This window comes from Schistocerca nitens, chromosome 3, assembly GCF_023898315.1.
Source record: "Schistocerca nitens isolate TAMUIC-IGC-003100 chromosome 3, iqSchNite1.1, whole genome shotgun sequence".
Taxonomy (NCBI): Eukaryota; Metazoa; Arthropoda; class Insecta; order Orthoptera; family Acrididae; genus Schistocerca; species Schistocerca nitens.
Window position 1 is genome coordinate 51436422 of NC_064616.1, and position 15230 is coordinate 51451651.

General features: G+C 37.6%; 1 protein-coding gene across 1 annotated transcript in view; it reads right to left on the reverse strand.

The window, feature by feature from the left end:
- The window catches only part of LOC126249066 (histone-lysine N-methyltransferase 2D-like), a gene marked incomplete at its 5' end in the record, with an annotated part of 205371 nt that extends 190383 nt beyond the window's left edge, over nt 1-14988 (reverse strand). Inside the window, 3 exons of the mRNA XM_049950717.1 lie at nt 3823-3982; nt 14105-14242; nt 14701-14988. Of these exons, the coding sequence (XP_049806674.1) occupies nt 3823-3982; nt 14105-14242; nt 14701-14988 (586 nt within the window). The remainder of the gene's footprint in view (nt 1-3822; nt 3983-14104; nt 14243-14700) is intronic.
- Nucleotides 14989-15230: the final 242 nt, after the last annotated feature.

Below are 15230 nucleotides of genomic sequence, written 5' to 3' on the forward strand. Positions count from 1 at the left end.
AGTTTCCTGATATGTCAGCATATGTCCTATCACTGATCCCTCAAGTTATGTCATAATTCCATTCCCCCATTTGACCCCCTTCCAAAAGAGTGCCATTACCAGCATATCACAAAACTCCCAAATTAAGAGGTACAATGAAAATACATAAGCCCAATACTCCCTTAGAGTGAATGTTAATGCCATAGATCACCCATATTACTGGCTCGCCAAAGAACTCAACTCTTTTCTTGACAAGCATTGCCATTACCCAGCTACCTATTCCATTAAAAATTGACAAGAGCTCATTGCCTGCTTAAATGATACTTATGTTACAAACAGTGCATACATGGCAAGCTTGGACATCACCAACATGTACACTAATATCCCTACAAAAGAAATGACTCTTATTGGTGAGAATAATTTGAAACAATACAGTAATGTTGATATATAAGTCATTAATGAGTTCATTATGATCCTCTGACTGGTCCTTGGTCACAGCTATTTTTGATCTGGGGCTAGTAGTCTTGCCATGGTTTCAACACTCATGAACAAAGTTGCTATTATTTTCATCATCCACATCAAATACCAATTTTTTGAAATCAATGCCACCCACAAACACAATATTGTATGTTATGGCATTAGATAGATGATGCTTTTTTCACTTTATAATGGCTCAAAGGAACAAATTATCCAATTCCAGCAAGATTTGAATTGTATATATACCCAAATACATTTTATGTTGTAGCATCAGAGAAACTTATCTCTACCTTTCTGCTCATTTTTGCATCTTCACATGGGATGGCCATATGATGTATGTTACCTACAGGAAGGAGTTAATCACCAACAACATTATTCATGAGTCATGTAACCGGCTATACAAGTACAAGGAAGTCACATTGCATGCCATGGCACAGCATTTACATGACATAAATCTTAACAAAGATCTCAAAACAATTAAATATATTGTCCACACTAATGGCTATTCAACACAAGTAATTGATTTTCTGGAATGTCAGATTCTGCAAAAGAACCATTCTGGTATTATCCAGGAGATTCCCCTCACACCCATCAATCAAGACAAGAATAGTAAGAAATAATACAAGTACCATACTTAGGGACTGTATGACTAAAGAAGGCAGATGGCATGAAACCCACAATGTAAAGCCACACACACATTCGGGTGTCTATAAAGTCAAGTGTGGAGACTGTGAGTGCCAACACACAGGCCAAACAGAATGGACATTGGCTGTCAGGTTAAGGAACATCAGGATCTAAGTAATTCAAAATATGCTTTAACCAGTGATCTTAAAGGCCTGTAAACACTCAATTCCTGTCATCACCAAGAACCACAGTATCCTCCACCATCATCCAAAAGGACATATACTTGACCTGCTTGAGGAAATTTAAATTTGGCACCATCTGAACCAGAACCCCAAGTTTATGCTAAATGAACAAAATTTGCTGAAACACAAGTGTATTCTAAATAAATATGGATTTCTTAAGTACTAAGTGGTGTGCATTTATTCTAAGTCTTCCAAGATTCTATTTTTTTAATAATAGATCAATTGTTTTATCATCGACACTCCCATGTAACATTTTATTTTTCTGGTTACTCTTTAGCTGTCATCTTATTGACTGACTGTTGGATGTACTTTGTGTATGCCATCAGTATCCTGTTCCTGCTGCAGTTTTAGTTTTATATTTTATCTTTTTACTGTCATGCATTCCATCATGTTGACTTTTAGGCATTTCCCCACACACTTACAGTTATAGATTATACATTTTGTGTCTTAAAGATGATGCTCCCATGTGTCAAAGTTACTTTATTTTATTTCATTGCAACGACTCTGTCATTGCATTAATCCTATTTTACCTAACCACAGGGATCACAATCATTATACATAGGTGTAATTTCTTTACTGGTTTTCCCTTGTCCTAGTGTATAGCCCTTTTACTCCTCACTATCTTGATTATGTCTGGTACTATGTGGATGAAAAGTGCTGTATTATATGTGTACATTGTTACTCTCGTTATGTTTATCATTTCAAGTTTAACTAAGCTTTTTATACTAATATGTTTTTGCTCTGTAAGGATGAATCTATACATAGGTATTGATCCTTACAGTCAGCATCATTCCCCTATCACATCTCACCTGTCATTGTTTTATTGCTTAATTTTTAGATATACTGTTATATTTCATCTGTAACAACCATTTTAGATGTATTTTTATCGTATATCTCTTTAATGTGATGCACTCTGTAATGCTGCTTTTGGGTGTTTTTGCTGATTTCCCATGTTTGTATGTTATTTAATTATTATTATATCTGTAGCTCTAGTTTGTATAGATCTTTTTAACCATACTTTTGTAGGTGGACAGACCTGTCAACCCCTTTTCCCACTCTTTCATGGCTATTTACTTCAGTTTCTCACCTCATTGGCTCCATCATCAGTTTCTTCCAGTGCAGTGGTCAGCTGGCTACTGGGGGGTCTGCACTGGTCACTTCCATGTGATGCTGTCCAGTCAGTCACTGTGTTTGCTGGTCTTACATGTGAGTTTAGTTACTTATCTATTTACAGTATTGCTGAGTTCATTTCCATCTGGTACCCCCCTCCCCCCAATGTTAATGTTTTTTTTCCAGTCCCATGCATTTGTGTGACGTGGGTGCAGTCCCTCATGACTGACTGGCCTGGCTCTCACACATTTATGTTCTCATAATTATGTGAGTACACCATTTTCCACAACTGTAGGTTTTGTTTTAGTACGTCAATCCAACAGTACTTGTACGTTAGATTACATTAGATGCCCCTCACCTTGTTTGCAGTTGAAGATGAAGCCTTAAGCTCCAAAGCTGGTCATTGAATAAATTAAGAAAATTACTGAAAACTGAAGTGGACTTTCATTCTATAAAAAAAGTAGACGTCATTGAGTACTGAGTAATGTCATTGAGTACTGAGTTAATAACTTATTACACTAGTCAATTATGTCATACAAACAGCTGGGAACAATAATGCATGTGTATGGAAAATGGAGGAACATATTGGTTTATTTGCTAGTGAAGTGTCACACTTTGTTTCTTGGGTGGTATATTGAAGAACTGGATTTCATCTAAATAATAAAATACTGAAAAATGACTGTATATTCTTTCATGGAATGTCTTTAGTTTGTGAGCTACCATATGCTTTTGGCCCAAAGGGAATAGAGAACAAATATACAAATGGGCATCATAGATATCTGGTGGTGGTGGTTAGTGTTTAACGTCCCGTCGACAACGAGGTCATTAGAGACGGAGCGCAAGCTCGGGTTAGGGAAGTATTGGGAAGGAAATCAGCCATGCCCTTTCAAAGGAACCATCCCGGCATTTGCCTGAAATGATTTAGGGAAATCACGGAAAACCTAAATCAGGATGGATGGAGACGGGATTGAACCGTCGTCCTCCCGAATGCGAGTCCAGTGTGCTAACCACTGCGCCACCTCGCTCGGTCATAGATATCTCAGTGGTCTTTTCACTTCATGGAAAAGTGCAGAAGAAGTATCAAAAATGGATTCAGAGGCACTCAAATAATGATACTGATTACCTCGAGGAAAAGTACGTACAATGTTTTAACGAAAGGTTGTCAGCCTGAAATATGGAAATATTCTCTTGCCACCCACATAACATTCCGCTGTAGGTATTAAATAAAATGTCAAACTAATGACAATTCACATAGAGTTTTATCAGTCACTATTCTCAGTGAATGGAATCTAAAGAATGCTTAACAGGAAATTATTCTATTGCAGCGTCTTTGCAGTGATCTGCAGAGCCATGATGGAGCAGGTACAGGACAAGGTGGAGATGAGCTTACCAAGAGCCCTGCTGAAGTCTGCAAGCATTCCACTTATGGTCCCTGAGGAAGCCTTAGAAGGTGGTGGTTGTGCTTGTGATGCATCAGACTGGTTGTGTGCAGGTGCCTGTGCCGCCTGCTGCAGCAGCATGCCGCCGCCCTCCTGCAACACAAAGTACGCCTGCCAGCATGTAGCCAATAGTTTCCTCTTGTAACTAAAAATTTGATAACTTAAGAGACATGAACTTAAATGTTCCAGTCAATCAGAGCTACCTGTCCCCCCCCTCCCCCCCCCCCCCCCCTCAGTGCATTTCAAGGGTTTATAGTGCAAACTTGGTTACTACAGAAAAGAACTGACAGATGGCTCTGAATATAGGCAGCCAAATACTGAAATCAGTACATATGTACAATAATATTATTACTTTGTTTTCTACTATTTCATTCCTTATACAGTTTATTTCTCTGTTTCAGCTTGTGCAAGTGTAATTTGAAAACATAAATCATTTAAAACATTTTGTTTAAGATGAAATTAATTTTGTCATAGAAATTCATACACATGCTACAAAATTTTCTATACATCATCAGTTAATTTCAAAAGATAGATAAAAAATGGCATGGTGCTCAGAACTCATTAAGTATTGTCATTTTCAAGAAAATACTTCAAATCACTGTCCAGTCATTGAGAGTTTGGATTCTGTCTTATCACTAACTCACTTGGACTTGTTTGTTCTAGAGTGGCTCATTCAATAAGCCTACAAATTATTGTACTTAATGCATCTCATGAATTCTCCTCAACTGTTTCCCAGTATTATTGACTGTGATATTTCCTGCGATGTTCACATGCTGTTGCTGAAACTATAAAGTGAGTAATATCTCAAGACTTGGTGGTATGTATCAGAAGAATGAATATGATTTTATGAAGGTCACAAATCATATGCTCTCTGAGATTTACAGGCATTGGTGTAACACATATGTAACACATAGTCCATCATACCACTAAAAACTTAAAGATTTGTTGTTATTTATTTATGTACACGAATATTTCCTACATATTCTACCATAAAACATTAATTTGGTGATTGTTCATAAATCTGTGACTAATCTTCTTTTCAAGAGTGCATTATTTCAGAATAATAGGAACTGTAATAATTTAATGTTTGTAAAAATTATATGTGGTTGCTTCCTACATTTCATGGTTTTGTAATATGACATTAAGCCTTTTCTATGAACAAGTCTTCGTATTTCAGCAGTAATATAATGTAGAGCCCATGCCTTATACACATATTTTTCTTACTTTTATGTATAGTGTATTCTCTCAAAGTATTATTACATATCTTTGTGTAAAATCAACACTAGCATATGCTGATGCCATTCAAGAAATTGATCAGTGTCTAAACGTTACACAATTAATATTATGCCATCTTTTATTGTCAAATGGAAGCAGATGAGAACTGATTTTAGACATATTTCATCCACTGTTGAGTGACAGACAAATAGTTGTCTGGTACCAGAGCATGTATTCAATCAACCTGCTACACATCTTCTAATAAAAATGTATTGCAAATAGTGTCTTATAGGCAAGTACTTGACTTCTGACATTATGCACAACTAAAGTAAAGCAGATAAAGATCTATTGTCTCAATAACTGTGCAGAAAAGTGAGTTTAGCTAAGTCCAACTTTCCCAAATATTTGAGACATGTTCCACTCAATGATGTACCAACTAAGCAGCTTATTATGTGTCTACTTATAAAAAATATATTCATTGTATTCAAAATAGTATCTACCAAATCCCAATATTTTCTACAATTTACAGATGTATTTGAAATTAAGTTAGTGTGAAGAATGCAAATACAGTATCCCTACAAAACCACTTAAAGAAATGTTATGCAGTGTACCACAAAATATTGCCTTTTTGTCTGAGCAAGAAGTTTGGGGGAACTGATATGAGTATAAGAAGCCTTATAAGTAAAAGAAAAGATTATTTAATATCAATACAAGAAAGTGGAAGATCAAAAAGTTTATGTGATGGTATATCACTTTGTCACTGAAAAGTCATAGGACTTGGTCAGATTCACGTTCAAGAATAAAAAATATTACCACATTACTAACAAAATAGTGAAGGTATGGCACTCTGGTGTCTGAGAAATTGTCTCTTTGTAAGTTCTGTGATTTCCATTTCACATGAAAAATGCATTTGAGATAGCATATGTTCAGTTTTTTTAAAGTGATGATGTTATTACCTAACAACGAAAAATCTAGGATGGGATAATGACAATACTATGAAAAGAAAAGATTACTACTCACCATATAGAGGGGATGTCAAGTCACAGATGGCCACAAAGAAAAGACTGCTATACATTTAAGATTTTGGACAAAAGGCCTTCTTCTGAAGTAGAAAACAGACAATCATTCACAAAAACACAACTGAGGCACATGTGACCATGGTCACAGGCTGCTGAACTCCGGAGTCTGGTTACAGCAAAGTCAGGCCGCAGTGGCCAGCAACAGTGGTCATGTGTACCTCAGTTGTGCTTGTGTGAACATGTGTGGTTTTTCTACTTTCAAAGAAGGCATTTTGACCAAAACTCAAATGTATGGCAGTCTTTTTGTTGTGCCTATCTTTGATTCAATGTCTCCTCTATAACATAAAATTCAGTCTATTCTTTTCATGATATTGTCATTTGTGTTAATATCTGCAATGTATATTGAAGAGCCAAAGAAACTGGTACACCTGCCTAATATTGTGTAAGGCTCCTGTGAGCACACAGACGTGTCACAATGTGACTTGACGTGGATTCAACTAATGTCTGAAGTAGTGCTGTATGGAACTGATACAACAAATCCTACAGGGCAGTCCATAAATCTGTTACAGTATGAGGGGATGGAGATCTCTTCTGAACAGTATCTCCCAGTTATGCTTAATAATGTTCATGTCTGGGGAGTTTTCTTTCCAGTGGAAGTGTTTAAACTCAGAAGAGTGTTTCTGGAGCCACTCTGTAGCAATTCTGGATGTGTGGGGTGTTGCATTGTCCTGCTGGAATTGCCTAAGTCCGTTGGAATGCACAATGGATTCATGAGGTTGTCTCCATACCCATACATGTCATCCATTCAATACAATTTGAAACGAGACTTGTTCAACTAGGCAACATGTTTCCAGTCATCAACAGTCCAATGTCAGTGTTGATGGGCACAGCTGAGGCATAAAGCTTTGTGTGATGCAGTCATCAAGGGTAGACAAAAGCCCATATTGATGATGTTTCATTGAATGGTTCACATGGCGACACTTGTTGACAGTGCAGCATTGAAATCAGCAGCAGTTGTCATTGGTCCCATACTTGTACGATCTTTACCTGGCCACAGCAGTGTCAGAGATGTGATGTTTTACCATATTCCTGATATTCACGGTACACTTGTGAAATGGTCGTAAGGGAAAATTCACACTTCATTGCTACCTCGGGGATGCTGTGTCCCACCACTCATGCACTGACTATGACACCACATTCAAACTTACTTAAATCTTGATATCCTGCCAGTTTAGCAGCAGTAACCAATTCTGACAACTGCGCCAGACACTTGTTGTCTTATACAGGCATTGCTGTTTACGTCTCTCTGTATTTGAATATGCATGCCTATACCAGTTTCTTTGGTGCGTCAGTGTATTTTCTGTTGGAAACACAACCACCCACACTTACAAGGTAAAGATAGAGTGACATCCTCAAATAATAGAATCTTAAAATTTGCATCCAAAACTCAAAATTCAGAAACATTGTGTGTAATGCAGTGTTAAAACTAACACATTTGTCATGTATCCATACTGAGAGAAACAGCTTTAAGCAGACTGTCTATAGAAAAGGATAGTAGCAGAAGCTGAACTGAAAGGCTTGTCAGTGCAATTATATATGTTTTTCTAAAGCTTTTTTATGGAGACTGTGAAGTTATTTTGCACAAGGGTCTGGCAAAAGCAAAGTAATTGCTCACCAAATAGCACCCTCATTTATGAACAGGTTTGCGCAAAATCGTATAATTTGTACATCAGATAAAATCTCAAAATATCTAAAACAAGTTGATTGTAGAATAAACTGTAACAGTTTCTACAGCCTTGTGCTTAAATGAGACATAAGTAAGAAAAAAATTAAATTCTCTGCTTCAGAAATAAGGGTAAAGTGAATCTATTATATTAATCTGACCACTAAATGTAGTACAGAAAATCAATGGGAGAACTGCATTGATTATCATGCACTTTTCTGAAGTTGCACACTAAGGTTTTCTCAGTGATTCATTATGTTTGTATAGAGAGCCTACTTTGACATATCTGCCATTCTACAGTGCTTTTTGAGCAAATGATTTCATTCCTTTAAGTGGATTCTAGATTAGTTTTCAATTTTTGCATCATGAAATCAGTTCCCATCATTTACATTTCAGTGTATCTTATTAATTCTTAAGAATTTACATAGTTATAACCATATTTTTTTGTACATAAAGTAAGGTATTCATTTTATATCTATTGGTTCCCGTGTGGACTGTGCATTTCATTGCTGCCTAAAATGATAAAGGCATATAAAGGCATTGCATTTTAATTCTAATGGGTAAACCTGAAGTCTAACAAACCACAATGAAGATAAAAAACATGCATATGTTCATAACACATAGCTAACAATACATTTCTCTGAAATATATTTGATGAATTAATTATTGTATTTGTTTCTCTAGAAGATATGATATTTGTAGAAGTGCATGAGTCACCAGAAATGTATTTCTGAAAATAATGATTTGTCACATAGCAAATTTTATAGATGAAAATTGATACATTCAGATGAACTAAATACTCAATATAACTCACTACTATGCAAATAAGTATATATAGATGATTTAGATGACAAACAACATTATGTGGAAGTTATGTTATATGTATGAGGGGTGTGCAGGAAGTGTTCTGTGTATTACATGTACAACAAGTGAGAAAGTTGCCAGTTAAATTGTCTTTTACAAAGAACAGAATACAGCAGTAGCATGTGGCAAGCAAGCCTCATACATATGGTGATGCTCATAAGATGCTCACATGTTGCCTCTGTCATTAGTACCTGCTGAAAGTGGTTGAACGATGGTATGATGCTGGACATTCATGACTCATACAAAGAATTTGACTTTTGCTCTCTCAGTAAAGAAGAATATTTGGGATTCTATACTGCAACCAATAGTGAAGTACATTGTCAGTCAGGGGATAAACATTTTGCACCCAAGTCATTCTGCATTGTTGTCCTCTGGATTCAACAAGAGATGAATTAAACATTTCCTCAGAGCAGAAAGAGAAAAGTTTTGGTTTTCCTTGTACTTGGGTCCACAGCTATCAAATATTAATTGAAAGACAGTATTCATAAAATGAAAGACATCTTTTTGGAAATTTATGATTGATCTGTAGAACAATCGAAACAAGTTGCACTGTCAGATAAATCACACTTTCTGCTGTGTCTAGTTGAAAATTTCTTTATTATACTCCACCTTTTGTGAAAGTGATTGCTGGAGCCATGTACCGCATGACATACTAGGTTTAATAGTGACATTATGAAGCTGTGGATGGCATGGTCTTGAATCTCTTCTGGTCTGAATTTTTCTTACAGAAGGTGCCATTCCATATAAAGACTATTGTAATACACACATCAAAAAAAGTTTTGCATCACCTTGGTTCCAAGAGTTCTGGAATCTGTACAGAAAATTGGAGCAGAGATCAACATAAACATCATTTCTGCCCTTTTTGCATTTTGTATCACCATACCATAATACAGTGAGACCTTCATTGGTTGTGGTCCAGATTGTTGTACACACCAGTACCTCTAATACCCAGTAGCACATCCTCTTGCATTGATGCATGCCTGTATTTGTCATGGCATACTGTCCACAAGTTCATCAAGGCACTGTTGGTCCAGATTGTCTCATGCATCAATGGCATGTTTGATAGGGTTCATGTCTGGAGAACATGCTGGCCACTGTAGTCGAGCAATGATGTTATCCTGAAGGAAATCATTCACAGGATGTGCATGATGGGGACGTGAATTGTCGTCCATGAAGACAAATGCCTCGCAAATATGCTGCAAGTTGCACTATCAGTTGGAGGATGGCATTCACGTATTGTACAGCCATTACAGCACCTTCCATTATCACCAGTGGTCCACGTCAGCCCCACATAATGCCACCCCGAAACATCAGGGAACCTCCACCTTGCTGCACTCACTGGACAGTATGTCTAAGGCATTCAGCCTGACCGGATCGCCTCCAAACAAGTCTCTGACAATTGTCTGGTTGAAGGCATATGTGACACTCATTGATGAAGAGAATGTGATGCCAACCCTGAGTGGTTTATTGAACATGTTGTTGGACCCATCTGTACTGTGCTGCATGGTGTCATGGTTGCAAAGATGGACCTTGCCATGGACGTCAGGAGTGAAGTTGCTCATCATGCAGCCTATTTTGCACAGTTTGAGTAGTAATGTGTCATCCTGTGGCTGCATCAAAAGCATTATTCAACATGGTGGCATTGCTGTCAGGGTTCCTTCAAGCTGTAATCTGTAGGTAGCAGTCATCCACTACAGCAGTAGCCCTTGGTTGTCCTGAGCAAGGCATGTCATTGACAGTTCCTGTCCCTCTGTATCTTCTCCATGTCCAAACAAAATCACTTTGGTTCATTCCGAGATGCCTCGACACTTCTCTTGTTGAGAGTCCTTCCTGGTACAAAAAACAATGCGGACATGATCAAACCATAGTATCAGCCATCTAGGCATGGCTGAACTAAAGACAACATGACCTGTGTACCTCCTTCCTGGTGGAATGTCTGGAACTGATCGGCTGTCGGAGCCCCTCCGTCTAATGGGCACTGCTCATGCGTGGTTGCTTACATCCATGGGCAGGTTGAGTGACATTTCTGAACAGTCAAAGGGACTGTGTCTGTGATACAATATCCTCAGTGAATGTCTATCTTCAGGGGTTGTGGGAACTGGGCTGATGCAAAACTTTTTTTGATGTGTGTATAATTACTTTATTATTATTATTATTACTATTAGTAGTAGTAGTATTATCATATTTCTAATATTATTTTTATTTATACACAAATGCATCCCTTAACAGCCAATATACACTGAAGAGCCAAAGGTGCTGAAATATGTACCCAATTCTGTGTAGGGCCCCAGCGAGCATACAGAAGTGCCAAAACATGATGTGGCATGGACTCAACTAATGTCTGAAGTAGTGCTGGAGGAAACTGACACAACGAATCCTGCAGGGCTGTCCATAAATCTGTAAGAGTATGAGGAGGTGGAGATCTCTTCTGAACAGCACGTTGTAAGGCATCCCAGATACCTTCAAAATGTTTATGTCTGGGGAGTTTGCTGGCCAGCGGAAGTGTTTAAATGCAGAAGAATGTTTCTGGAGCCACTCTGTATCAATATCTGAATGTGTGGAGTGTCACATTGTCCTGCTGGATTTGCTCAAGTCTGCCAGAATGTATAATGGACACAAATGGATGCAGGTGATCAGACAGGATGCTTATGTTGATGTCACCTATCAGAGTTGTATCTGGACATATCAGGGGTTCCCTATCACTCCAACTGCACAGGCCCCACACCATTATAGAGCCTCCACCAGCACGAACAGTCCCCCTGCTGACATGCAGGGTCCATGGGTTCACAATCATCTCACCATACCTGTGCACATCATCTGGTTGATACAATTTGAAATGGGACTCATCCAACCAAACAACATGTTTACAGTCATCAACAGTCCACTGTTGGTGTTAATGGGCCCAGGTGAGGTGTAAAGCTTTGTGTAATGCTGTCATCAAGCGTACACGAGTGGGCCTTCGGCTCCAAAAGCCCATATTGATGATGTCTTGTTGAATGGTTCACTCGCTGATGCTTGTTGATGCCCCAGCATTGAAATCTGCAGTAATTTGCAGAAGGGCTGCACTTCTGTCATGAATGATTCTCTTCAGTTGTTGCTGATCCCGGTTTTGCAGGATCTCTTCCCAGCTACAGTTATGGCAGGGATTTGAAGCTTTACTGGATCCGGATTCCTGATATTCATGATACTCTCATGAAATGGTCATACAGGAAAATCCACACCTCATTGCTACCTTGGTGATGCTGTGTCCCATCGCTCGTCAACCGACTATAACACCACATTCATTCTCTCTTGAGAGAATTTTCTTGCTGATAGAGTGAGTCTATAAACTATAACATAAAACTAGTTATGAAGTCCCATATATGATCTGTTGTAGGATTTTAGCACCTATTTTCACACATAATGTATTTGCTCATCATGGAATTGTTTCTACAACAGCCACTAATATTTACAGTATTGTTTCACAAATGACTCAGAAATAATCTGCCAGTGTTCAGAAAATGGTATTAATAGGAGTTACAAGTACATATTTTCAAAGTAACTAGACAGCTCTATTTGTTAAAGTTTTTGAGGCATTCCATTTACATCACATGTAGATGAAAAATACTGACCTAATATTCTGATGTGGGTTTATTATCGGGTTTTCAATAATGTTTCACAAGTGTCAGTTTCATCATCATTACATTTATACACCTTATCTGAGTCAGAACAGAATACTATTTTCAATGAAGGTCAATGAGAGACTTTTGTACTTGAATGACTTTACAATTAATGTGACAGAACCATCACTTTAATGCCTATCTTATAATTCAACATTTTCAATTTATTGTAAGGCTGTCATATTTCAGTGGTTGTAGATCTCTTATGCTTCAAATATAATGTTGTGTAGCTGGTAGCAACATGATTGATTTTATTATAGTTTGTGTTTAAAATTATTATTATCTGTCATTATTATCTGCACAAAAATTGAAAATTATTCTTGAATTTATCTCTGTGTTAATGTGGCACAGGAGTTGGGATGCTTGCTATTTTGAATAAAATTGAGTTGCAAACAAATATCACTGAAGTTAATGTACCTGAGAAGCACTTTCTGCTTTGAACTATGTGTAGCAATGAGTATTCAGTACTGACATGCAGTAAGAAGTAGAAGAGAAGTTAAAATAGATTTTCATGCATACATTATGTAATACTGGGAGCTGTGAGGATATCATATTACAGTTGTGTTATATGGCTGACACCATTATATTAAAATTTGTGTTGAAGGATTACTATGGCAATCCATCCTATTATAATGTAATACTGCAACAGTAGCAGGAGATCTATGTAGCAATATTAATTATTTAACTTTCTTGTTTTCTGATAGAGGACCAAGAGACTCCAGCTGTTTGTAAAAATTTTTGATGTCACTAATGTAAGGAGTAAAAATGTCTGTATTTGTCCCCTTAAACTACTTGTAATGCTCCAAGTATCTGTAAATAATACAACAAATATACTAGTACTGTTCCTTCAGTAACTGTTAAACATATTTACATCAGGAACTGATCCATTTTTAAAACTGAAGTATTTGGTGTGCTGTTTCATTGTGAGTTTTATGCAAGTATAGATCTGTTTATGTGGTTGGTCTGTCACTAATAGTTTCCATTCGTTGTTCAGTTCTGAAATGCCGTATCTAGTGACATATCACCTATATGGAGAAAGTAGAGTTTTTCATGAAATTTAAACTTATTACCAGATTATTTGTATGTGATTATTTCCTTGGAAAGCCATACCATCTGAGAACACTCAATGGGGAATGGTAAGCAATTTCGACATAATTCTTGAATAAGATTTCAATAATCACTACTGCAAAAGTCCCACTATTACAGTTTTGTGTGTGTGTGTGTGTGTGTGTGTGTGTGTGTGTGTGTGTGTGTGTGTGTGTGTGTGTGTGTGTGTGTGTGTGTGTAAAATAGACATACAGATAAACTGAGAGAGGGAAATGTCACTTGTATTGATACCAGAATGTACCAACATTCTGGGTATAATAATCTGAGGAAACTACAAAATGTAAATATCTCCTGTCTGTTTCAAATATTGGTAATATTTCCTTGTTTTTAGGTTATTCATATGATATCAGTAAAAAAGGCGACTTGTGAAATAATTTTCTGTCACTTCTCTTATGAATGTCTATGTAAGGTATGAAATGGGTGTGTTATTGTTATATATTTCTAAAATGTTTGTAAAACCAACACTGCAAATCTTTTGAATGTAGCTTATGGTGGATGTGCCTGTATTGATGTACAGAAGTCTCCTTGGTTTTGGTGAATGTGCATGCAGATAATAGAGTTTTCTTTATGCATCAGTGCATGCAGGCTCTTGATGAATTCATTTTCTGATGGCAGAAGGTATCTACATTGGCAGGGAGGAGGTTACCTGGAACCGCTGCATCAGCTCTTGTTCTGCTGTCTCTAGCGATGGGGACACATCCAGGATTGGCGATAGGTCTGTCACAGGAGACCATTCAGCAGGTTCAGATCTAGCTGCTCGGGCCTTCCTATTAGCTGGAGTCTTCTGTGGCAGAAATGATAACTGACTGGCTAGGAGCCATGGAGAGGCCAATGGGGTCGTATTTGACAGTTTCAAGTGGGAGGAAATACTGATACTCTGAACCATCCCCAGACTGGGCACAGATTAAGAACTGAGTAAGAATGAAGAATATAAATTAAGCTACATATCACTGAAACTACAGTAAGGACTGACTGGATTGAAGATTTCACAAAACTACAGTGCTAAAATAGACTACAAAATTTCTATACTAGATTATGATAATAAAGGAAGTGCAAATATCAAACAAATATGAAAATTGCATACTACTGATAGCAAGTTATATTTAAATTTTGCATCACTACACTATGATTTCTAACAGTTTGTCTTCTATGTTTAATCAGTTGTATGAAATTTGGAAATTCGTTTAAGTATAGTTGATAGGAAAGCATGCAGTTACAGGGCATTCAGAAGTATTTACAAACCTGAGCAGCACTGAACTTGGATTTGGCTTTCGTTTGCTGCAACATTTGCACCTGTTTCTGAAACTGTTCCTGCTGCTCTTGCTGCTGTTGCTGCTGTATTTGCTGCTGCTGTATTTGTTGCTGCTGCATTTGTTGCTGCTGCAGTTGTTGCTGCTGGATATGTTGTTGTTGCATTTGTTGCTGCTGAATTTGTTGTTGTTGAATTTGCTGTTGTTGAATTTGTTGTTGCTGCATTTGCTGCGGTTGCAACAACTGCTGCTGCTGCTGCTGCTGCTGCTGCTGCTGCTGTTGGGGCACAAGCTGTGGTTGCTGTTGATGAAGAAGTTGCTGTTGTTGGTGCTGCTGAATTTGTTGGTGTGATGCTACTTGTTGTACTTGCATGAGTTTTTGTTGCTGTTGTGCTTGTTGTTGCAACTGCATTTGTTGTTGTTGCAGTTGTTGCTGTTGAAGTTGCTGTTGTTGTAACTGTTGCTGCTGCAGCTGCTGCTGCTGTTGTTGTAACTGTTGTTGTTGCTGTTGCAGTTGCTGTT